This window comes from Fulmarus glacialis, unplaced genomic scaffold (assembly GCF_000690835.1).
Source record: "Fulmarus glacialis isolate BGI_N327 unplaced genomic scaffold, ASM69083v1 scaffold22607, whole genome shotgun sequence".
Lineage (NCBI taxonomy): Eukaryota > Metazoa > Chordata > Aves > Procellariiformes > Procellariidae > Fulmarus > Fulmarus glacialis.
In genome coordinates this window covers 262-24,334 of record NW_009224125.1, presented here as the reverse complement: position 1 = coordinate 24,334, position 24,073 = coordinate 262, and the positions used below count along the sequence as shown (strand labels likewise).

General features: G+C 39.5%; 1 protein-coding gene across 1 annotated transcript; it reads right to left on the bottom strand.

The window, feature by feature from the left end:
• Positions 1-3,580: 3,580 nt before the first annotated feature.
• Positions 3,581-23,884, bottom strand: TTC12 (tetratricopeptide repeat domain 12; the record flags this gene model as incomplete). The annotated part of the gene is made up of 20 exons (XM_009582059.1): positions 3,581-3,656; positions 4,256-4,481; positions 6,221-6,320; positions 7,204-7,305; positions 8,121-8,189; positions 10,258-10,359; positions 10,965-11,099; positions 12,090-12,153; positions 12,354-12,446; positions 14,092-14,260; positions 15,375-15,463; positions 16,611-16,680; positions 17,252-17,440; positions 17,733-17,793; positions 19,414-19,485; positions 20,461-20,520; positions 21,297-21,418; positions 22,460-22,537; positions 23,101-23,131; positions 23,739-23,884. Coding segments are annotated over 20 exons (2,054 nt in total), but the record flags the coding sequence as incomplete, so codon positions are not given.
• Between the last annotated feature and the right edge of the window lie 189 nt (positions 23,885-24,073).

The window sequence follows — 24,073 nt, the reverse complement described above, 5'->3', positions numbered from 1 at the left end:
AATAAGGGTCAGAAGGTTTTGCCAGTTTGTGCTGAGACAAATATACACAGGGATCAGTCTGGATCCCAGATGGAAACACTTCACTAAAGGTATCCATTTATGTAGGCGTTTGGTTCTGTGAGCCCAAATAAGATGGACATTCTCTCCCCGTCACCCTCCAGGTAGGGTTAGGCCACAGAGGAAGGCTGCTGGTGGTGCTGCTTCTATCATTCTATCAAGCCTGCTGGATCCTTTCTTCCCTAGGCTTACAAGCATTGGCAAAGTGTGTTCTTAATTCAAGAGACGCAGAGAAAAGCCAACACACGCTGAAGAGAAGCAGATTGCAGTACAGAAACTAACCCCATCTGGCTCAGAGCAGCCTGAACCAACATTTTGGTGAGACAGGAATGAGAACTATAGTGAAAGAACCAGCATGACAAACGCTTAACAAGGACACAATTTAAACTTTCATAATAACCAAAGAAGAGACCAGAGGCTTCTTACGCAAAGTCACACTTGCACCTCTTTTACCTTTAACCATAAGGCCCTAGCGTCCTTGCAAAGATTCACCTGAAGATAGTAAGCAAATTACATCAGGCATCTTTTTAGTGCCAGGCACCTGCACACACAAATATCGAATGAAACTCTCAGAGACAGGAAATTTAGAGCAATGCAGGTTAAGAAGATAAGAGAGAAAATTATTACATAGCCATGACTGTTACGAGTGCAGTGGAAATCATATGTAAAAAAATGAGCAAAAGTCAGATAAGTAGCATAATGACAGCTCAGAAAAGCACTGCAAAAGACACCGAGGATGAGGTGATTGCTCTTGAAGAAAATAACAATAAACCATTATCCATCCTTCAGCAAACTGAAAGTGTAGTCTAGTAGATAATACCACAGATTAGGTGCTGACAGATATAATTTCCAGTCCTAGCCATGTCACCCACCTGAATGTGGTAACCAAGGTCAGGTCACTTCATCTTTTTGCTACTCTGTAAGTTATCCTGACTGGCATTTGTACAGCACCTGACACACAGCACCCTCATTTTAGGCAGTGCCTCTACCCAAAACCAGCACACAGTAATTTATCATGTTAGCTAACACATTAAACACTTTCAAGAAGGCTCCGTTTCCAGAAGTTCCACATCTCCAAATTGTGTTCTGCTTCTTCCAATGGTTGACAGTCTAATCATTGCCTGGTCTTGTCTTCACACAGCCGATAGTGAGGCCAAGTCTGTATTACTGTGTTACCCGGATTAGAACAGATACGTGCTACTTTGCATCCTAGGTACTGTGATTGAACTTTGTGATCTGCAATTCAACCCATATCACATTGTTTGACAGACAGATAGAAAGTAGCATGATACATGAGCATGGATACCAGACCTGGTACTGTTAAGACTAGACAGCATGAAACTTTACAATTATAACTAAAGGAATAATTCTACTAGAAACTTATAGTCTCTGCAGACCACTTTACCCTTGAGAAGGCATGGGTCTCTTCCCACAGACTGTCATGAGTTATACTACCTGAATACCAGTCAAGACATATTCCTGAACCATAAAATCTGGTGCAACAGTTTTACAAGTATAAAGATGCTACAAAGGTGATCCATAAACCCATGTCGACTCCCAGCTAGAATCTACTAGCACGTTCTTTGTTCCTGAAATGGGACTATAGCTTGTACAAGCTCAATGCCCCTTCTGTAACTGCTTGATTGCTCAGATCCACTTACCATACCCAAATAGCAATAGTTCCTGCTGGTAACCTGGTGCACTCGTAAAAATTCTGCAACAGTAATTCTTTTTGAGGAGGACAAATCAGTTCTCAAACACCTTTTGCAGAAGGAAGTTAGAAGCAATTCTCTTACCTGATCACCATTTTCTTCTGGGAACAATAGCAACTGGTATGTAAAAGGTGCCATTAAGCAAAACACAGCTCGTCAGTCAAAACCAAGAAAGATCTTTAGCTTTTTGGCTTTTAAGATGATTTTGACTCTCCTGTAATTTTCTGGTGACACATTACACCTGCTGTTCCCCTCTGACACCCTGCCTCTGTAAACACAAGATTCAATAACTTTTTTTCCTTAAGACAATGCTTGGTGTTTGTCAGGTTTAGAGCGTAGTGCTTATTTGGACTTGAACCCTAGACACAGTATTTGTTACATATTTGTCTAGGCAGGGTGTAACTTAATAGTAGGAGCTTAAAAAAAGACAGTGAGATTATCAGTTGTATGCTTTTCACTGTGAGGGGAGAAAAACCAGGTGCAAGATAATTTCCTTCTTCTCAAGTGGGAAGATGATTCAGCTGCTATTTTGAAAAGGAGATGATATATAATTTGTCAGCCACTATTCTGAAGGGACAAGATATAGACACCCACAGGTGTCAAGGAGGCAAATTGAAGAGGCATTTTAAAGTCAAACATGACTGGCCTGTGCTTCTTCATATAAATGTAATATATTCTTTTGTTTCCTGTGTTCAAAACCGAGGCAAAAAAAGAAGTATTGTATTTATGGCCAAAGTCCTTGTCTAGCCTAAGTTCTACAAGCTTTTAGTATAGATTTGTGTCTATGTGTATCTGTTTATTTGTGAAGAGACTATTTGTTAAATTTGACAGGCTTCCGCCAGCAATACTATAGCTGCTGTTGTGTTAGCACCACCACCAGCGTCCTCAATAGATATGCTTTGCAGAAGCATCTTAAACTGCCTTTTTGGAAGAACACATAAGAGGTAAGAGCAATGCATTACTGCCTTTCTGTTCAAATTACACTTGCCGTTAGTAGTAATTCATTTTTGACCTCTCCAGAAAACACAGACCTAGAAGGATGTGCCATTTGTGTTACTGTTTAAAAAAATGAATAACTGTAGAGGAGATTAGAGATGAACACAAGGGGCCATGAGAAAGTACTTAAGATCAGGAAGGTCAACTACTGTTCTTACTCCACACAAAAGTAAAGGACTAAGGGATATCATTAAATTTACAAAGATAGTAAGTGTAACGCTACTACAATAAACAGCCCATAATTCATAAACAAACATCATTGTCATAAGTTATCACTAAGATTGAGAGCTTAGTGAAATTAAGACCAACATATTTAAGCAGGTAAGTATGAGGTTTAAGGTTTAAGCAAAGTGTGAGGTGATATCACACATGCAATACTGAATCATAATCTAGCCACCAGAGGACAGTGTATGGGAGGAAAAAAAGGATTCTTCAAAGTCACAACTCACAATTTATTTCTATCTTCTTCTAATACACTGGGTACTGGACCCAAACTGGAAAGTAGACTAGATGAGCCATTGGTCAATGATTAACCGTCAAGAAACTCGCCAGTAAGAAAGGGCAACATCATTTATTAAAGCAAAGACAAGCTTAATGCAAGCTGTTATTTTAGTTGTTAGCTTAGAAAATAAATTAACTTCTTTCTCCTGATACTTATGTTGATATTGTTTCACTGGCTTCTATGGAGGACCAGCAAATAGTTTGAAAAAGGATTGAAAAGTTGATGTGCTTTGAGTTAGTTTTATTAAAGAAAAGAAGAAAATACTCAACAGCAAGTGATATTAACAGCACATTTCGAAGCTATCTTGAAGACTTCAGATGCTATGCACATATTTCATAGAGGAGTTCAGGATGGCTAGTCCATTGAGTTTCCGCAGTTGAAGAATATGCCTGAAAAGACAACAGAAAGGTTGCTGGGGGAATATAAGATAACTAACAATAAAAGTGTTAAGCTTCCACTGCTCTGCTATACCCCATGCCCAAACTGTCAAGGATGTTTAATGCTACATTCCATAAATTCCTCCTAAAGTAGCATGAGAAACAGAGTTTCTAGATTACTGTTCCCTACAAAAAGGGAATACTTTTGCATACTCTTGGCAGACAGCAGCAGACATTCTTTGCTGACATTTATACTTTTGTTTTGCTCTCATTATTGCTCTGACCTCTACAAACTTATCACTCCTCCTCCTTCCATTCTTCCAGCACAGGTAACATCAGAAAGCAATGCAAAATGAGCTCCTTGAAACATATTAAGACAGACAACTAACAACACAGGAACCCTAAAGCAGAACTGTGGGACAGTACCATAATTGGGAATTCTAGTTGGAGGAAGGGTGATAGCTTTCATGGAGTATTTATATGAACTAATCATTTGCCCTGTACCTGCTTGCTCTACAAATAGAATTGACTCACACTGGCCAGTTTTTCATGAATTATCACCTAATAACAACCAGATGGTGCAGGGGAATGATAGCCTTTTTTTACAATACCTTGGTTCAGCGACACAAAGCTTCCCCAGAGCAATGGCTGCATTCTTCTGCACTAAAGTTCTTGTGGCATCACCACCAGCATGTTTCAACAAAATCATCACAACATTGGAATTCAGTAAGGATGTTGCTGCTCCAGGAACTACAAGGCACTGGCCAAGGCAGAAAGCAGCATTTCCCACAATCATTTCATTCTCTGAGTCCAAGAGCTTCAGCAGCACACTGAATCCTGGGAGAAAGAGAGATTAATTGTACAGAATGCACACAGATTTGTTCAAGTAGCACTGATATTTTCTCCTGTCTTTACCTAAATGCCTAGAGAGTGAGCACTGTTCCATGTCGGGCATTTTTCTAGAAAACCTGGAGGACCAAGGGAATTTCATAGCAAGGATCCAGGATGCTGTCTCAGCTTCACCTACCTAGATGTCTTTCTCACAAAACTGAATCTACGCTCTAAGAGGTTCTCTAGCATGGAGCTTGTGTTTCAGCATTTGTTTAATATTTCTCTGAAACTGGACATGCCAACTTTGCCGCTTGCAGGATCTTGCACTGGCCTCTCACCCCACCATACTAGCAGGGGAAGCACAGAGTAGAGCACTTATAGTGCCAAGCTAAATGTGTTAAGACAGAAATGCTGTTGTGGAAAGAATAGCTGAAAAAAGGAATATAAAAAAGCTTTCTATATATCTTTAGCTAACATAAAGCAGCTCAGCTCAGCTACTTCTGTAACCTATACTAATGTAGAGCGGCAGAGTATTTTGTCTATACTCTTGACACAGAGTTTTATAGCTCTTGCTGGCATCTGTAAGCAGCAGCAACATCTCAGGCCACAGAATCTAGAAACATTTAGATAGACCGCTTTCTAAATAAAATAAGCCATGGCTTTCACATGCATGAAGTTTCCTTGGGGGTTACATAAGTCTGCTTTGGTTTTCTTTCATGGTCCCGTCTGTTCTTCCAGATCACATCCCACCTTTTCTGCTCCAATAATATCTTCTGAAAAGGCAGTGCTGCTCCAGATAGCAACAGCGGCTGGAGCAGAAGCTGATCTAAGTGGCCCAGCAATTTAATGTCATGGGACTATAGCTTGATTCCAACAGGCTTCTAGCAACAGGGCAATGTCTGGGTTGGCAAAGAGAGATTACAAAAATAAGAAATAGTGACTTCTCACAAGATTAATACCCAGAGTTTTGGTGGAAAGAATGAGAGTGAAGTGTTATTGCTAATTTGAGGAAATGAAAGCTTCATCTACAGATGACAGAAGCTAATATGAGGTGTACAAAAGGAAGATGATGCTCTGAGAGGCTTTTAATGAGTGGAAATCCTTAGGGCTCAAGCTGAACTACATGAGCTGACAGTTTCTTGACAGGTTCAACCATTTAGATAAAACTTATGTATTCTCTGTTTTAGTTACATTAGCATTAATTGAACCTGGATTTTAAAGCATGACTAGAGGAAATACACTCAAAAATACCCTAAGACACCTGGTCTGATATCGTCACTCTGTCTCCATATCCATTTCCTTTTAATACCAGGCCAGATATCCACATGTAAATTGAAGGAAACTATAAACAGCCTCAACCTCTGGAAATCAGATGTCTAAATGAAGTTTCTTATTTTAGCCACTAACTTTGGGAAATACAACGCAATTCAGTTAGAGTTTACAAGCATTTTTTTGAAAATATACATATTTCTGGCTCTGAAAAAGCGTATCAAGCCATTTTACTAAAGCACAGTTTCTCTAACTCAGGCTCGTTATCTGATGTGCCTATTTCCATCCACACACAGAACTAAGGCTCATTAAGCACTATTTCAGGAGGTAAAACAGCACATTACTCGGAAAACATGGCTAAAGTCTTGCAAGAGTAAAACCCAGTGTTCAGTTCTGTTCTACAGGGGAAGAAAGTAATCAGATGATACTGAGGTTACATCTCTGCATTGTCTCTAATTAGTGAAGTTGTCACTTACTTTTATCTGATTTCACTAGATCTTCTTGAGCTTGTCTATTACTTCTGGTGCAGATGGAAAGGGTCTTTATACCATAATTGGATGTGATCTGTCCTCCAGCCTAGATTTGATTAGAATAAAGCATACATTAACAAGCATACAGTTCATACCCCAACTTACTCAAGGTTACAGAATAGCTTAGGTACCATGAGACAGTTAGGTATTCCTTATGCCTAAGCCCAAATACCAAATTAAGACCTTTGTAGAGTGTATATCTCAAGATGAACACAGGCAGAAAATGACACAAGAACCATCTCTTTCCTGCCAGCAACGAACATACAAAATTCCCTGAATCTCTGGAGCCCAGTTCCTTTCAAACTATTAACTCCTCTGATGCTTGCTAGTTACAAAAGCCAAGCTGAATGCCACAACCTTTTTCTTGACTAATTTTATCTGCATCACAGCAAATCTGTAGAATCCACATCAGGCTGGGTGGATACACATTCTGCTAGATACACAGATATGCAGCAAAACAATGTCTACAGATTAACGTATGCATTATTTAGGGAAAAACTGCTCCCAAGCTTGATTTAGCACTCACTGATAATCAGTGGAAAGGACTCCATTGCTTTTCAGTGGTCTGAATTAGATTCACACCAATTTTAAGCTCTAATTCTCCAATTGGGCCTGCAGTAGTGGATTCTTGAATTTGCAGGTCTCTGCAAGCAGAGCTGTGCACATGCATCTGGCTCACATGGAAACAATTGAAAAATCTGGGCCACAGACCAAACTACAGAAGGCAGTCTAGTCTCCAAACTGGCTACCTACCTTAAAATTAAACTTGAGAGCACTGTACAATGGACAACACAGATGCAGACACATGCAGCCAGAGTGACTGCACAGGTCTTTCTCCTAGGGAAAGGAGGCTAAACACAGGGGCAACTACGGTTTTCTTAAGGGACAATACAAGAAGAAATAAAGTTAATTTTGTTAAATTAATTTACTTTCAAGAATGTGACCATTTTCTTCACCACCCCTCCTTTCACTACTTCTTCCACTGCTGAGGAGGATGCTGGCAGGATGCGACTTAGCAGTCCAATGGCTCTCTTAATTAGAAAACAGTGTGAGAGAAGAAAAAAAAAATGTTTATTTGTCCAGACAACTTTAAGGAATTTTCAAATTACTTTGGTTTTGCAGGATAAAACTAAAGTAATTAAAGTGATAAAAGGAGAAATTTACAGAAATATAATGATGAACATCTTTAGGACGTATCTTTATTGCTTACTGGAAACTGAACTCAGCACAGCTTCTGAAGACTCAGTGTAGAGAGAGATGAGACCAAACTGAAATCAGGACAACTCCCTGCATGTTTATTTATTGATACAAATTCCTAGTAGGAACCAGCCCAGCACTGCTGGTATTGAGTCAAGTAAAACAGATCAGAACAATTCATGTGAGTTCATGAGAGGCAAATGGACTCTGAGTCCACATCTGCTCCTACCTATTTGCCTTGAATAACTGCTATCTGTGGGAGTTACACACCATTAATAGGAGTACCAGCTCCTAGGTATGATTCACATACAAGAATTGAAAAAAGAAACACCCAAATTGTTCTTGCTCCTTTGCTTCTAGATTGATTCTTTTTTAAGAGTTTTACATTGAAAACCATCCTAAGGATGAAATGATTTGTAAGAGCTTCTATTAAGTAGATTTCAAGAGAACATTGAGAACCTCTTGCATCAAACAATATAAAAAACTGAATAAAATAAGTGGCATATTATTTCTTTACTACCAATAATTATGGAAGCTTTAGGCTTCAAAGCCTAATGTACAGACTTGCACAAGGCAGCAGTTTGCACTGAAGTGTTCAGGTCAGGTCAGCTAATATAGTCTCTCGTTAGTCCATAGATATCCCACTTACTGTCACAATCCTTCCATCCTTATCCCTGAGGAGAGACATGCACCTGCCACTTATGTCCACGGCAAAGTACTGAAACAACAATATGAAAAACTCAGGTCCAGTGATGGCTGGGAAGTGTTAGAGCAGAAATGGGTTAATAGAAAAAGTACTCTACAACTAAGAATCCAATGGAGATCAGGACACACATGGCACTAAGTTACTAACACTTCAGCACCCCAATGTAACTTAAGAAATTCTTCCTCTTGACGGAATCCTTAGTTTTAAATAATTTAGGAATGTGCCAAGCATCTAAGAATATCCCATAATTGCAGACTGATGCCAAACAAAACATTTATACCACTATGGAAAGGTACTATATGTGCTTTCCACTGTACTTTTCTCATAACTGTGTGTATATGGGGGAGATGGTGGTGGAGAAAATTTGTAAATTTTTTCACTTTTTAGCTTACCTAAATTGTCAACTACCCTTAATGATAACCTTAAACACGAATAAAAATTAAAAATTAACTGAACACCAGCAAAATCCAAGGTTGGCAGCCTTTAAGTGCTTCAGCATGCTGTGGTGGTGCATTCCTCCCCCCCCTCTTTTCCTCTGGGCTATGATACAATCTCAGAACCTTCTGTTAAGCTTTTAGCCATTGTGTATGAGTTGGGCGGTTAAGGGTCCCTTGGCCGTACCAAGCGCTCTTGCATGGCTAAGATGGGGAACAACACTGATCGTACCAGGGACACTAGCTACATGATCAAAATAGGGAACAGAAACAAGAGGTAATTCGTCATCTCTGACAGCTCTGAAGCATTCCCTACCTGGATCATAGCTCAAGTGGAACGATACCATTGTTACCGTGAAACAATACCATCATTACTACCCTGGACCACCTCGGATAGTAGCCAAAATGGAAATTTACTGATGACTAAAGCCAATCATCTTGCAAACTTATAAACAGCGGTACCAGGTGAGACCCTTTGAGCTCTCCTGGGCTGCAGTGGGCTGCATCCAGAATCTCCCTCTGAGTGGGACGCCTCTCAGAGTCCGCAAACTCGAATTTGCGATACTCGGAGGAACACCGAGATTTGGGCTGAAACACTCCTCGGGTCTCAACCCTTCGCCCGTTGAGAAATGCCAAAGCATTTAACGTGAGTATTTCACGGAACTCGAGGGGAATTTTTAACAGGTATACCTTTATAAATTAGCTAACTCTAGGCCTTTCATTTAGCTTTGGTACCATATTCATATGCATATATATACGTATTGATTGATCTAGATCTTTTTGCGCGCTTATCTGTACGTTACTAACAAGTATAATCTGTAGTTAAGTTGTTTTAGTATTTGTAGTAACTTGACTAATTCTTTCTATAGCTGCCAAACTGATTAATGCTTAAATATTATTGGACTCTAAGTTGCTGCTAAACACCCTTAACCCTTTAGTCATAAACCGTTGCCCAGGTCTGAGACTAAGGGTAGATCCAGCCGCACCTAGGCTCCTCTCTGAGAAGGAGTTTAGAAAGCAAGGGGGTCTACTCTGAACCTCGTGACCCGACAGGAGGGCCTTCCTATCCCCTTTTGTATTAGACACAAACTGTTGTCCAAATCTGAGACTAAGATTGGGTCCAGTCGGATCCTTTCTGAACCTCGTGACTCAACAGGAGGGTCCCCTTTACCCTTTTATCCTCAATCTCTGTACAAATCATTCCAACACAATTCTGATACGATTTTCCCCTATGTATACTTAATCCATGTAATAAGTAATAGAGTGAACCTTGCCATCAAATTCTGTTAAGTCACATTTCTATAAATTTCTATTAAAATCACCCTTTGCCAATACCTTTGCCAGTGATTCTTTATGCAGCCTTAAAACCACTCATTTGTGACACATGCTTGATGTGAAAGAGGGCTCTAAATCCACCTAACGCAGTCAAGCTCTTTTCCTCTGTACAGACTGCAAGGTCATAATATTCCACAGTCATTCCCTCACCTATTCTATTTGAATGTTCTGGTATGAATTCAGTGACTTGCATCAGGCCTATTTACAGTGACAAGGGAGGAGGATGCTCTAACTGCTCAAGCAATTCTGAATCTCTGAGGAAGTGATTGTAAGAACACCGCTACCAAAGAACATTAACAGATCTTGTATACCTGGATGACCACATTTGATTCAAGCAGTAGGTTCATCATTAGGCCCAGCACTGCAAACAAACACTCCTGGTATTTGGGTGTGCTGACATCAAAGCATTCATCCTGTGTACAAAGGAGAGAAGAGTGCAATCAATTCAGAGATTCAGAATATGCACTTCCTCAGTCTTCTGCGTGCTTACTGATGCACCACTGATGCTCACTTATGCGCTTACTTATGCACTTACTTATGATGCTTACTTATGCTCACTGATGCAGTGTTCCCCTCATGCACCATGAACTCAGAAGGAAAAGTCCTGTGAGCACCAGAGCTAATGATGCCTTTTTGATACAGATTCATTCTTGTGTTTGTTTCACTTTGGTATCTAACACTGCACACTCCAAACTTCTGATGTTTAGGCAGTTAACAAGATCCTTTCCCACCCTCTGAATTCTTTAGCTTCTGAGGACTGAGTTCATACCACATCCTTACCCTGAAAGGGGCCACTTAAAATAAGGGACCACTCACTCTCCTCCACCCATCTATCGATCCACAACTTATGTGAACAATGGACCGCTTTGAGACCTTTATCCAACTACCAGATTTGAAAGATTTCAGTCAAGGGTTCAGAGCTATTAGGGGAGGCAGACAAAACATGATGACACAAGTGCCATTTCCACAGGAGACAGGGCTGAAAACACTATTATAGGGAGCCGTCAAGTTTCTTTACCACAAGCTTTAAACACGCTTGCCAGCACTCTTTGCACTCGGCCATCTGCATTCGAATGACTACATCTGCACACAGATTCCCCATGATGCCAATGCAACGGGCAAGGGCTGCCTGGTTCACCAGCTTGGCAGAGGTCTAGAAACAGAAGAGTGGAATAACAAATTAAGAACAAATGACAAGGAAACAACAAATACGTGTTCCTATTCCTCTGGCAATGGAAAATGGGATTCCAGAATCTCTCTCACCTATGTTAAATCCCAACTGTCCAAAGTTTGCAAATCACCCTCATTTTCACAATGAATCTCCTGATGATGTTTTAAGAGTCTTGGGAAAAAGCGACTGGATTCTGTGGTCCCTAACCTCAGACTGTGAATATTTCCTATTATCACTTACTTAGGTCACAGAACAGAACAGCCCCTGCTGCAGTTGTAATTCCAGTAAGATATGTTCAAAAGGAGAGAGCAACAAGCAATGTAAAAATGCCGTAATTATTGCTTTGACTTGGTGCTTGTATGGAGAAGTGGAAGTATTTTACTTTCCAGCTATATCTGCCGTTCTGCAACAGAACCAATCTTCCCTATCATCTTCCCTCTTCCTGAGGACAGGTTTCTGTACCAACAGTATTGTAAGTTTGTAGTTTAAAGAAACCATAACCAGAAAAGGGATCTGAACCACTAAACATCTTTACCTTGTGACCTAATGTCATCTCTTCACCCTGATCTCTTAGAAAGAAACAGAAAAAGTCACTATCCAAGATATAACCAGTTGGTGACAGTGGATTAAAGTCACATTAAGAAGAGCGTAACACAAAGCTGAAGGTGAAATCCTGGCCTGACAGATTACCAGTGGGAATCTGCAACCAAGTCCAGAGTTTTCACTGAATATAAAACTAGTAATGTGTAGAAACCAAGCACTAAGTACTGGAGACTGAGAACATTTTCCTGAGGAAAGTGTATGACAAAACTGGATTTCTTACACCTACAGAACTAGAGACACGGTAACTACTGTAGTTCTACCACAGAGGGGTTCTGTCTAGGAACAATTGGCTGTAAAACTGGAAAGAGCTGTCATAAGACATGTTACATAAAAGTAAACCAGATATATAGAAACTGAGATCTTTCATACCAGCAACTGGGTGAATAAAGGTAAAACACCTGTGGAAAGCATGACATGACACTGGGTTTTGAACCTGTTGAGGGATAAAAAGAGCCATATTTGGACACTTTAAGCTTTAGACAAAAATCACAACACAACAGCAACATGAAGACATGTAAACATCAGTCAGCAATGCACCCTCACAGCAAAGCAGGCCAACAGCCTCTATCACTAGCTCATTTAGTACATTTCAAAGTACAACTTTATAAAAAAGAATGAAGAAACGTAAGTTACCTTTCCTCTTCAGTTAAATCAGATAGTATGTTCATGGCACTGCTAGCCCTGGCATCGGCACTGTTGACAAACGTCATCAAAATCTGCAGCCACCTGTTATTATAAAAAAAAAAAAAGTCAGTTTTGGTTTAATTGTTAAAGATCAAAATTGTGTTTTAAGTGCACCAACACAATTTATGATCTTAAACTCCTTTGTGTTCAGTAGGGTTTTGACCAAGCTGGATATACTAGGCCCTCCAAACATACTCAGTCACCTAACTGCCATTAGAACAATATTTTGGCAATAGATAGATAGAATAGAACAACAGATTCTCTCGCAATATTGTCCCTCTTTGCACAACTACAGTGATTTTAACACATGTACCAATTTCTGTCAGCATTAGAACATTTCATCAGCATGTAAGCCTCACAGACATTTGAAGCTAAGCTGCTTTGCTGCTGACAAACATCTTAGGGACAGACAAGTAGAATGCAACAGATAGGACCGAAAACACCATCAGCACAGCCAGTACTGAATAGCTTCAACAGATTGTAAAGGCCTGCAGGGAATGTCAGTGTTGATGCTTGCATGGCTTAAAAGGACATGCTGAGCAAACCCAACAGTCTTTGGAGGGGTTTAACTAAAAAGCTTTATAGTAGCAAAGAAAAATTAACCTCCTGCCTGAATAAAAGAGCATCATACCATTCACCTTTTGAGCTTTTGGAATAGTGTGTGCTTGTGGCTGTGAGACTTGAACCGCATGCAATTCACAGGACTTCAGACTGTGAACCCATAAGCTCTGCCGAACAATAAGTACATCTGCAGATATGTGCTGGGGTTTCCAAATGCTCCTCTACTGAGCTGAAATTCTCTGCCACTCTTCTATAACTTTGTAGCACAGTAAGAGAACCTATAGTCTTGTCTCTTTTTGATGATGAGCCCAACTGCCGAGAAGCTCAATATCTGCAACTTTACTTTCTGAACATCCTAACGCTTTTCAAGCAATCAGGCCCAGGACCTCTTTCAGAAGTTGGCAGAAGATTTTTCAGGCTCCTGATATTTCAAGCCACAGTAACATTATCTGCCTTTTTTAAGCATCCTCTCAGATGTGGCTCATTTCTTTACCCTTTCCTCCAAGGAAAAATGTCTCTGGATTCATGTTGTATATAATACAGTGAAGTGTGTACAACTGTTGGGAGTATCTTTTCTGTTCATCCATTGCTTTGAACCATGTAGTGCAAACCAGTAAATTAAAATTTCTCCTTTGCTTAACTCTAGAAGGAAATAGCAGGACAATAGGGTAAAGGTAATAGACTATTGTTTCTTTCTCCACTCTGTGAGTCATGGCAACACTGAATAATCACAAATACCAATTCCCAAATGAGGAGAGAGTCGCAGCTTGAAACCATGAGCTAATAAGAGACAACAGTGTAAGCTCCTGATTGAGTGCTAGACAAACACACACTTACTGGTTTTAAAAAAGGTAACTATGCCTCAAAATTACATGAGCATCCTCAGGAATAAGCCCTTTTTACTTAGTTTCACAGACATCTTCAGATACAAAGTTTACTATAGTTTTCCCCACACACCTAACTTTTACTTTTGCTTAGCTAGGCCTGTTCCTCAAGGATAGAAGTCTCAATGTCATTATGTTCCTTTCAGAAAGCCTGTCACCTTGATGCTAGTGGAATGAGTTCTGAACATCTGTGAACCCAGGCATAAAGGAAATTTTTTCTGAGGTATAGTAGTATTTATTACTTGGTTAGGTCCTGGTGCCTGACCAGCAGTCTCCTCCCATTCTCATTCTCTGAGTAAAGAGAAATTAGTGCCAATGTCTCCTTTTGGATCTCAGATACCCCAGAAGAAAGCAGTTTTGGCAGCTGTGCATTCACATCAGGGTTAGTCAATAGAAGACGCTGATTTTCTTCTGAAAAAAGAGAAGATCTAAGAGCAATGTCACACACAATGGCATCCCCATTACTCTTATAATTTTTTTTCCTAGGTGCTGATTTAACAGGTTTAATGTCTTTATTTCATCCACTAATGTGCTCATTCACTCTGATGTGTTCATCTTGCATAACACTCCTGCAGAGCAATGGTAAGGCAGAACAACTAGTCTTCTCTCAGGTCCATTACTTCGACACATACACTGGTGTTTGAATTTCTACTCTCACTAGCAACACACTAGCTTCTCAGGCACCAAGCACTTCTTCAAACAAAGAGAGACCAAAATCGTGAGCACAAAGCGCTCCTCACTTCATCAGCTGCCTGCAAATTGCTAGGGTCCAGGCTGTTCAGGCACAATAGCACACTGCCCTGCCAGGCACAAACATGTAAGCTACACAAACCTGCACATTACTCTGTATTTACTGCTAACTACCTATAGGCAGAATATAAAACGGGTTTCCCCCTTACCTTACAGCATGAATATTGTCTTGGGCATCAGCTGGATCCCGTGATATACAAGTCAACACAGACGCTGACACCAAGCATTCTGTATTTTCCTTGTGTGGCACTCTGCACCACTTTACCACCCACCACCACCCTAGACTATTTCTCATCTATGTGTATAGTCCCTAGAAACAGGGGCAAGGGCTACCTGCCCAATGACTACTGATTGTGAATACCAAAGGAATTCAGCCTTCTCTAATGGCACTTCTATAAAACTCTGCTTTTTGCTGGTATAACTGCTTAAAGAAGACAAAATTATACAAGTCATATTATCTTAAAAGCAGCAATAATCATGGGGAATTTACTTTCCACCCCTTCAGATTTACTTTCCACCACCTTAGCAGATTTAAAACGCTCACAGAAATAGGCTGGAAATTTCATCTCATGATGCACAGAGCTGCCAAAATTGTGGTTGCTGCTAGCAGTATACCTCCAACACTTGCATTTGACCTGTAAAACTTTGTTTACAATAAGGTCTAGACCCAAGTACTCTGGGAAAGTGATGTTCATGCCAAACAACAGTTTTAGACACAGTAAGTGCCATATTAACAGTACATTAACAATGATTAATGTTGATTACATAGTTTTACCATTCCCAGCGCAGACAGCTTGCCAAAGGAATAGAAGAGAAACAGACAGATCCACTTCAGCAGTGTTTTTTCTCTCTGCACAGAAGCCCCTAAATTAGAAATGTTAGCTCGTAAAAAGAGCAAAGGACAGATCAAACAATTAGCTTTTTGGCTAGGGAAATCAGCAAAGTCCCACAGAGATGAGGATCTGCCACATGAACACTTAAGCTCATAAGCTCTAACCCAGCTCAATGGTTGAACATTTTTAGGACTATCACACTTGTTTTCCAGAGGACTTCCCCTGAGACCAGATTTATTATCTACTAGCTCTACTCTACCCTCAACACACACAGACCCTGTACGAGCATTACATGGCACAATACAGGTGATAAATTCAGTTCTGCACTGAGGTAGTTATGAATAGCCAGGGCATAAAAACTTTGTGCAAATTTGGAAGGGCTTCATCTCTTAAGTCTGTTTACAGCCAATACCCAAAATACTGATGAACCTGAAAGAAGTCTCTGTGCTGCAGTCCCATTGACGACCTTAAAGAATAGCTCTCCTGCCCTGTTCAACCAGATCATGCTGTTCTGAACCAACTTAGTTGTGCAAAATTTTCAAATCGCATCTTTTGCCTGTCTTACTTGTTTCCATTATCTATCTGAACCTGACTCAAATATACATTCAGAAAAGGGATCCCTTTAAAGACAAAGTTTATAAAGCAATACAGATAAATATTAGTCAGATTTGTTTCTTGATTACTGAAACACAATATAACGGCAGCCAAGAAAATACAGCAGCAGAAGATACAAGTCCCCCCCCGAGATGATCCTCTTCCTTGATTACAGGATTAGAGAGTTTCACAGGTTACATTACAGAGCTATATGGCCAAATATTTACTGATGGCAATTAATAGCACCGGGAAGTCTAGCCAGGTATACCTAAAGCAACTAAGTACTTTCAGATGTTCTTTTATATTAAGTTTTTTTTACAAACCTCTCACCATGAGAGATAGGGTAACTGTACCGAAATAGGAGACAGAAGCAGAAATTCATTAATTCTGTTCACTGCATCTAAGAAAGCACTGTTTGTATAAGAGTGAGATATAAGTCAATCCATTCAGACATTAAAATCTGTTATTATGTTATCTTTTGATCATTTCATCTGCATTTCAGGAGGTGATTGTGTTTCTTGAAAACAGTATTTTCATTTTCTCATGCTGTAACACCCTACTGTTTTCCTTTGGAGAGCTCTTACCGTGTTACAATCTCGTTGTCTTTGAGGATACTGAATCCATTGTTTGTTCTAAATAAGGTTTGCTCAGTGCCTGAAAGATTCAGAGATAAACAAATCAGCTCTATGATCCGTCTGGCTGATGTATCATTGTGAAAGCAGACTCCTATAATACAGTGTTAAAAGAAAAGGTCACTGGATCAACAGCTTTGGGAAAAGAACAACATTAAAAGAGGGGAAAAACTCCAAGAGTGCTACTTGAAGGAGAAGCATCTTTGAAGCTGAAGACCGCTCTAATTCATGCCTTGTGCTGTAAAGAACAATTGACTTCAAGTTAAAGGCTTTTTACAAAGACTGAAACATGAGACTGGCTTTGCAAATCAATATGCTTTACCAGAGAATTACAAATATTTCTAAACAAATGAAACAGCGCTGAAGAGACCCAAATCCGTAAGAAGTCTTAAGAGCTCAGCTACAACATCAGTCTAGTTCTAAAAAATAAATGTAAATATCTACTGGCCATAAATTTTGAAATATCAAACATTGCTGATTTTATGTTTTAGATATAGGAATAGTTTTTCTGTTCCTTTAAAAACTACTCCACTTGTATTCATCTACTTGGATTACAGCTCCCATGATCAACAAGCTTTGCATCAAATACTTACAATCTTTCACGGCTCCTGTCAAAAGTCTGATCCCTCCTGTATAGTAGAGGATATTCTGGTCAGGCCTATCAAGTTTCTGCAGCAGTTCTTTTATGGACAGAGCAGTAAGCTTTCCAGACTGAACTTTCTTCATTGCTCTCTCTTCATCTTTCATTCTTTTTTCCTCCAAGTTTACCTCATTCATACAATCTCAGAAATCAAAAGAAAACAAAGCATGGCAGTTAAATGTTTTGATATGATCAAGTTTCAAGTAAATAAATGAAGGTGACTCCATACAGAGAAAGCACTTCCTTCTACATACAGATGTACAGAATGACCCATGGCTCTGATGAGTGAAACAGCTTAAAGAAGAAATAATGAGAAACAAAAGCTGCATGAAGAGACTCCATCAAAAGTTCTGAAGAGCAGAACAGCGGTTTCAATTAAGTCCCATCATGATCAGGAAACAAGAGACGACAGTGTAAAAATTTCTATTTCTTACCTTTAAATAGGCTTTCCTTTTGGGGATCAATTTGTAAGATCTTCTCATAACACTGCCTGGACTTAACAGAGAAAAAAAATGGGCTCTCAATTTAAGATAAAAATGGGAAGATGATAAAAATTATATCCTAGTCACAGTCATCCTGTTAAAGCTTAAAAGTTCCTGGGCCACAGTACTTAATAAGTGTGAAAAATAAAATTTATGGAGACACACAAGTCAAAACTTTCATAATTAAAAGCGTAAGTTGAAATTCTTTTCAGTCCCTACATCTGCCTGCTATTTCAAATTAAAAGGGTAATTTCAAGTGCAAACCTAGGAACGTACTAGTAGGAACAAAAAAACAATGTTCCAGTGAGAAAACAGACTATGAGGCATAGCATTAAAACTGCAGGAACCGTAACTATCAGCAGGGATCAGACATGTGCATCTTGTATCTTTATCTTCTATTTGTGCATTTTGTGTATCTTAAGCATATGCTCGGAATTAAACTGATCACCAAGCTTGCAACAGGGAAGAACCTTCTTCCCAGATCAAGCTGCCAAGAACCCTTCAAGGTGCATTTTTTCTTGACTTGTATTGCCCATGCTCTACATTTATTTCTAGTGAAGTCGTTTCTGACAGAATCAGAAATACTTTTGAGCTTGCCTGCTTTCCTCTTCAGGCTCTTTATTATTTTTGAAGATGAAGGGTCAGGGTTGTACTAAAATATCTGGCAGTTTATTCCAAGCTTACGTATTTGTTAATAGGATGTTCCATTATTTTAACATTATACTTCCATTAGGTTTTCACATATGAAGTACAGAATTAAATCTTTTGTTTGACATTCATTTCACTCGGACGTTGGAAAAAAAAAAAATTGCTCTCACTAGCATCTTGCATCTTAACAGTTCACTTAACTTGAAATATGTAGAGATTTTTCTCATCCACAGGTGACGTGCAATCATTTCTTAGTTATATGCAGCAACAGTTTAATAACACCCGCTGCACAGAGCAATTTAGAATAAAAAAAAAGAAATACATTTTACTCAATTGTCTCTTTGGGGGAAATGTAGTCACTGCTAGTAGACTGCAATCACAAGAGTCTGCAGTACCTTACAAGGACACTCCTTCATTCTGATCCTTACCTGAGCTGAAATATGGCACTTCCAGCACTACCACTTCCCTGAGCACCCATTGCTAATATCAGTCTTGAAGCACTTCAACAGAAGTGCCAAACATGGGATTCTCTGAGCATATACACAATCCTTCCAGACTCCCCAAACACTCACCCAGTCTAGACTCAAGCCTCACAGCACCGGAGTAAAGCTTGCTGTCTTGGTGTCTCACAGCCAAGTGGTGGCAAATTCCCACCAGATAAACCATGTATACTGGACAGAAAATTCCATCATTCTTTTGAGGTTGATTAGAGTACAAATTCACACAGCTACACATAAGTGCCCTCCTGCGTTTTGTGTGTACCGAAGTAAAGGACACGGGCTACTTTACTAAGATGTGGAAAGACGACTTGATTTTACAATTATTAGTCTTTGCAAAGCACAGAAAATTTCTCTCAAGTCTAAAGACTCAACACACTTTCATTTGTCCGATTCTTAAGATCAGAAATTTCTTCCTCTCACCCACAACATCACGTCAAAAGCAGAACAAAATATGGTCCCGTGGCCACAAGTTTTAGTCAACTTACCTCACTGTAGTGCTTAAGTGCCAGGTGAGCTTTCCCCATTAGAAAATAGGCTTTAATACATCTTTCATTGCACTGTGTTAAAAAAGGAATTATTAATTATGTGTTTAGAAATTTTAACCTTTTAATATTTTTTCCAGCCTTCTGATTAATAGTTATAGCTGCCCAAAATAACTGTAAGCACAGAAGAGGGTATTCATACCACCTACTACAGGCATCTAAAGTTTATATGCTGAATTATTACCACTAGGTACCAACTTTCCTTCCCTATGCAAGGAGCATAGGCTTTGGTCTGGTTAAAGGTAGAAAGCAGCTGGTGCCAATACCCTTCCCAGAAAACTGCACTTCAGGCAATACAAGCAGACTCTCGTGCAATTAGGTAATGTTAAGGCCTGCATCAACAAGTCTATAATTGCAGAACTTCTATAATAACAGAATTTCCACGTGTCTTTCGATTAGTTCTGCCAGGAATGAAATAAGTACTAATTTTCATTAGCTGTGCACAAAAAAAATTGAGAAAACATCTAGCTCAACACTAACAGTTCTTTTCCAGTTCAAGTATGTGTCAAAAATATTGATTTCTTGAAATGATGTTGTCAACATTATTAATAATCTGTTAATTGTGTTGTAGTCATGGGCATCACTGATGTAACACAACTGAATTTGGATTCGGCTCTTTGGCATTTTATATAATCTTTACCCTTCCCACCAGATCTGATCTTTGTGAACTTAAAGAGTCCCTTTTCCCTTTTTAGAAGGATGCGCAAGATACTGTGTGCCAATGTGTGCAGTTAATAGCTTATTATCACTTACAACAAACTTTTTAATTAAAAGCTCTTAAGAGCTAGAAAAGCTTCTGCACACAGGCAGCACTGAAATATTAACTGCTTTATACTGTTGAAGTTAACTCAGAATGCAGGAATCTGTGCGCCACCACCACATTCTTTCATTTCCATTAGCAAGTTGTCTCCATATCATCAGTTACACATAAACCTGCCTTCCAGGAGCACTTGACCTGATCATAAAAGACATAAAAGACATTAAAGTTACCTTTAATGCCCATTCACAGTCACCAATGGCTTTTTCATAGTCATGCATCTTCAGGTAGGCCTGAAATAAAACCAGAGAGAGTCCAGGCAGAAGAATTAGAATACTTCAAACAACTTCCACTAACTATTGTACAAGTATTAGCTAATTAAAAAAAAAAAAAAATAGACTGTTGATTTGCCTAGCCATTGATTTTGCAGGATAATTACCAGCTGTTTCTTAAATTTAATAAAACAAAATTCAATACACACATATGGATTATACAAGGCAAGTAGAGAACGCAAAGCAAATGTTAACATTCTACAGTTATAAAAGTGATCCCTAAAAAAATAAATTAAAAAAAAAAAATCAGTGCATTTAAATAAAACCATGAACTAGAATGATTTTTCCCCCATTTATTCTGGAGGAGCAGGGGTTCACCTGTGCCACATCCAAGAGGGAGGAGACACGAAGGAAGGACTAGCCACAGGAGAACTAAAGCTTCCGAGGGATTCAGACACATCGATCAAGAGGGAAGAATTTACACCTCTAATGATCATCTTTGTGCAACTCTTTCATTAAGTTTGTAAAAAGATTAAAACCTTCAGCCTGCACTGTCTTGCTGTTAACTTCTAGCCACAGTAAAAATTTACTGTTGATAACATGGCAGCAAGGCAGAACTCATTAATTCCTGGTAGTGGACGACGGCCAGTAAGAATTGTTTTCTCTCTTTTTTAAGCCTCTCTGTAATGCAACATATATTACCTTTTATGAAATTCACTTAGATAATAAAACAATCCTTTTTGGATTCTATCCTGGTAAAGTAACACTTTACACACAGTTCATTTCCACATGCTGACCTGTGCTCTGTTTGTGTAAAGTTCTTGCTTATCTTTCAGTTTTTCCAGACCTTCAGTGTATTTCTGAATGGCTATGACATAGTCTCCTTTCCTGAAGGCATCGTTTCCCTTCTCTTTCAGAGCTGCAAAACAACGTTCAAACATTTGAACGCTGCAAGACATGCGTTCAAAATAACATTTGTTTTTTATTTCCCCAAATGATGACTGAAGAAAGAGAGGCCATATTCTTCTGTTGGAATAATCATCAAAATTCCAGTTCAGCTCCACTGCAGCTGTCTTCATTAGCCATTATTTGCAAGGGACATTCAGTGCACATGATCCCCATTCCTCTTTCAGTGGGAAAGCTGAGCCTTTGTCTTTGCCCAGCCCAGGTCTGAAATATTGAAACTCCCTCCCTCCATCCCAAGACCTTATCCTAAAGAGGACAGTATGGAGAAGAACAGGTTGCAACAACTCTGTGAAGTGTAACCTGGAGTACTGCGTCCAGCTCTGGAGCCCTCAGCACAAGAAAGACATGGACCTGTTGGAGCGGGTCCAGAGGAGGGCCATGAAAATCAGGGAGATCAGGGGGATGGAACGCCTCTCCTATGAAGAAAGGCTGAGGGAGTTGGGGTTATTCGGCCTGGAGAAGAGAAGGCTTCGGGGACACCTTATTGCAGCCTTTCAGTACTTAAAGGGGCCTTATAAGAAAGATGGGGACAAACTTTTTAGCAGGGCCTGTTGCGACAGGACAAGGGGGAATGGTTTTAAACTAAAAGAGGGTAGATTCAGACTAGATATAAGGAAAAAAATTTTTACAATGAGGGTGGTGAAACCCTGGCACAGGTTGCCCAGAGAGGTGGTAGATGCCCCATCCCTGGCAACATTCAAGGTCAGGTTGGACGGGGCTCTGAGCAACCTGATCTAGTTGAAGATGTCCCTGCCCATGGCAGGGTGTTTGGGCTAGATGGCCCTTCCAACCCAAACTATTCTATGATTCTAAGTGTATAACCCTATTATATCCAGCTAATCCATGCCGCGGACGAGATCGTTGGTCTCAGACAACCAAAGCACTGTCTCCGTGTGCTTAAGAATGGCAGAGTAGCTCAATAGTCTCTTAAATCAGCTGAGTTCCTGCTAAGTAGTTTTTGAAGGCATTAGCTAGAAAAGCCTTTAGCAATTACCATTTGCTAAGTGTTCATTTCTCTTCCTTCGTTTAGCTCGTTCTTTTGCATCCTTTTCCAAAATTGCCAGAAAGCCATCTTTGAGCCAGGAGAGTTGGTGGTATTTCAGTTAAAAAACCAAAACAAAACAACACAAAACAACAACAACAACAAAAACCCTTCATTAAAATCAATCTACAGATGAGGAAAAATAATTTCTAAGGTATTTTTGAGTCATTTCTCTACAAAGAAAATATTGAGGGGACATTTCAACAATTAAACTGGAACATGAATGACAAGCTATTACACATAAAGACCATGCTACCACTCAGGATTTGCTTACTTGTCTCAAAGTATCTTATCTCTAGTGATAAACTTGTTTCCTTTTAAATTCAGAATACTAACTTTTTAGATGAGAGGCCAGAATACGATAACAAACTACACCAACAAGCTTCCTACCTATGAACAAGTACAGCCATACTGATAAGATCCTTGAGTGTGTTCCTAGATCTGATGGAATTTTGATTAAAGTCACTAGAAAAGTTAGCTTTGACTTTGGCAGGAATGGAATTAGGTCTTGCATGAAGTAACAGCAATCCTTACTCCATCTCTGCTAAAACAGATTGCAGAGATGCTAAATACTAGAGGGAGCACTGTCCTACCTGCGTTCACTGCCTCTGCAATTGCCATGTCCTAAAAAAAGAGAAACACAGCACATGCATGTACACATACAGACATTTTAGTAAAACCCACAGCAGCAAAGGAACACTTGGTTAAGTTGTTCAAAGCTACAGGGCGTCTAAAATATCCAGATTGATGCATACTGGGAATATAAAATTGACACTTAAACAAAGATGGTAAGGACTTAATAATTTTTGACATTACCAGAAAGCTTCCATTTGTATCTTTAATGAGGCAAGTCAGTGAAATCCAAATCCTACTACAGGAATCAAAGCCTAATGAAATTAATGAAGGGGTTCTTGTGTCTCCAACCATTTTTGCTCAAGTTCCTGAAGCACCGGTAAAAGCTACAAGTTATGGCACCTCAGTGTTTGCATCCAACTTGGATAAATCCAACAGAAGTATTCTGTGTTATTACCAGTCTTAAAACAAAGACAACATGACATCAAGTACCTCCCAATAAGATAACCAGTGAAAAAAATAAAGTCACATTCAGAACATACTTGTAAGCATTGCTCAAAATTTTTTCTCCTAGGCAAAGAATGTGAATTAGTGTTATTTAAAAGACCTAAACCGCATACAGCTTTAACTTCAAAGGCAAAAACCCCCTTACAGAAGCTCGTGTGCTGATGACTGTTCTGTTCACCGTAGTCTTGCTTTCTTCCTCCTTGCTAGTTTCTTGATCACAGAGCCTTTTCTCTGTTTCAGCAATGTTTTCTTCCTTGACAGCTGAGTCTGTGGAGTTCAAGCCTTGCACTAAATTGGCTAAAAAGGGGATGAAAAAAAAGACAGATACACACACACACCGACTAAGTGATCCTGGACGGAGTTCAGTTGTGCCTCTGATGACATATGCTTTTGAAGGCACTGGTGACCAGGATGGCCTTTATAAATGGAAACATTTACAAATACAACTTCATCTCACTTTCAAGAGCTACCTACAGCTTCTGCATT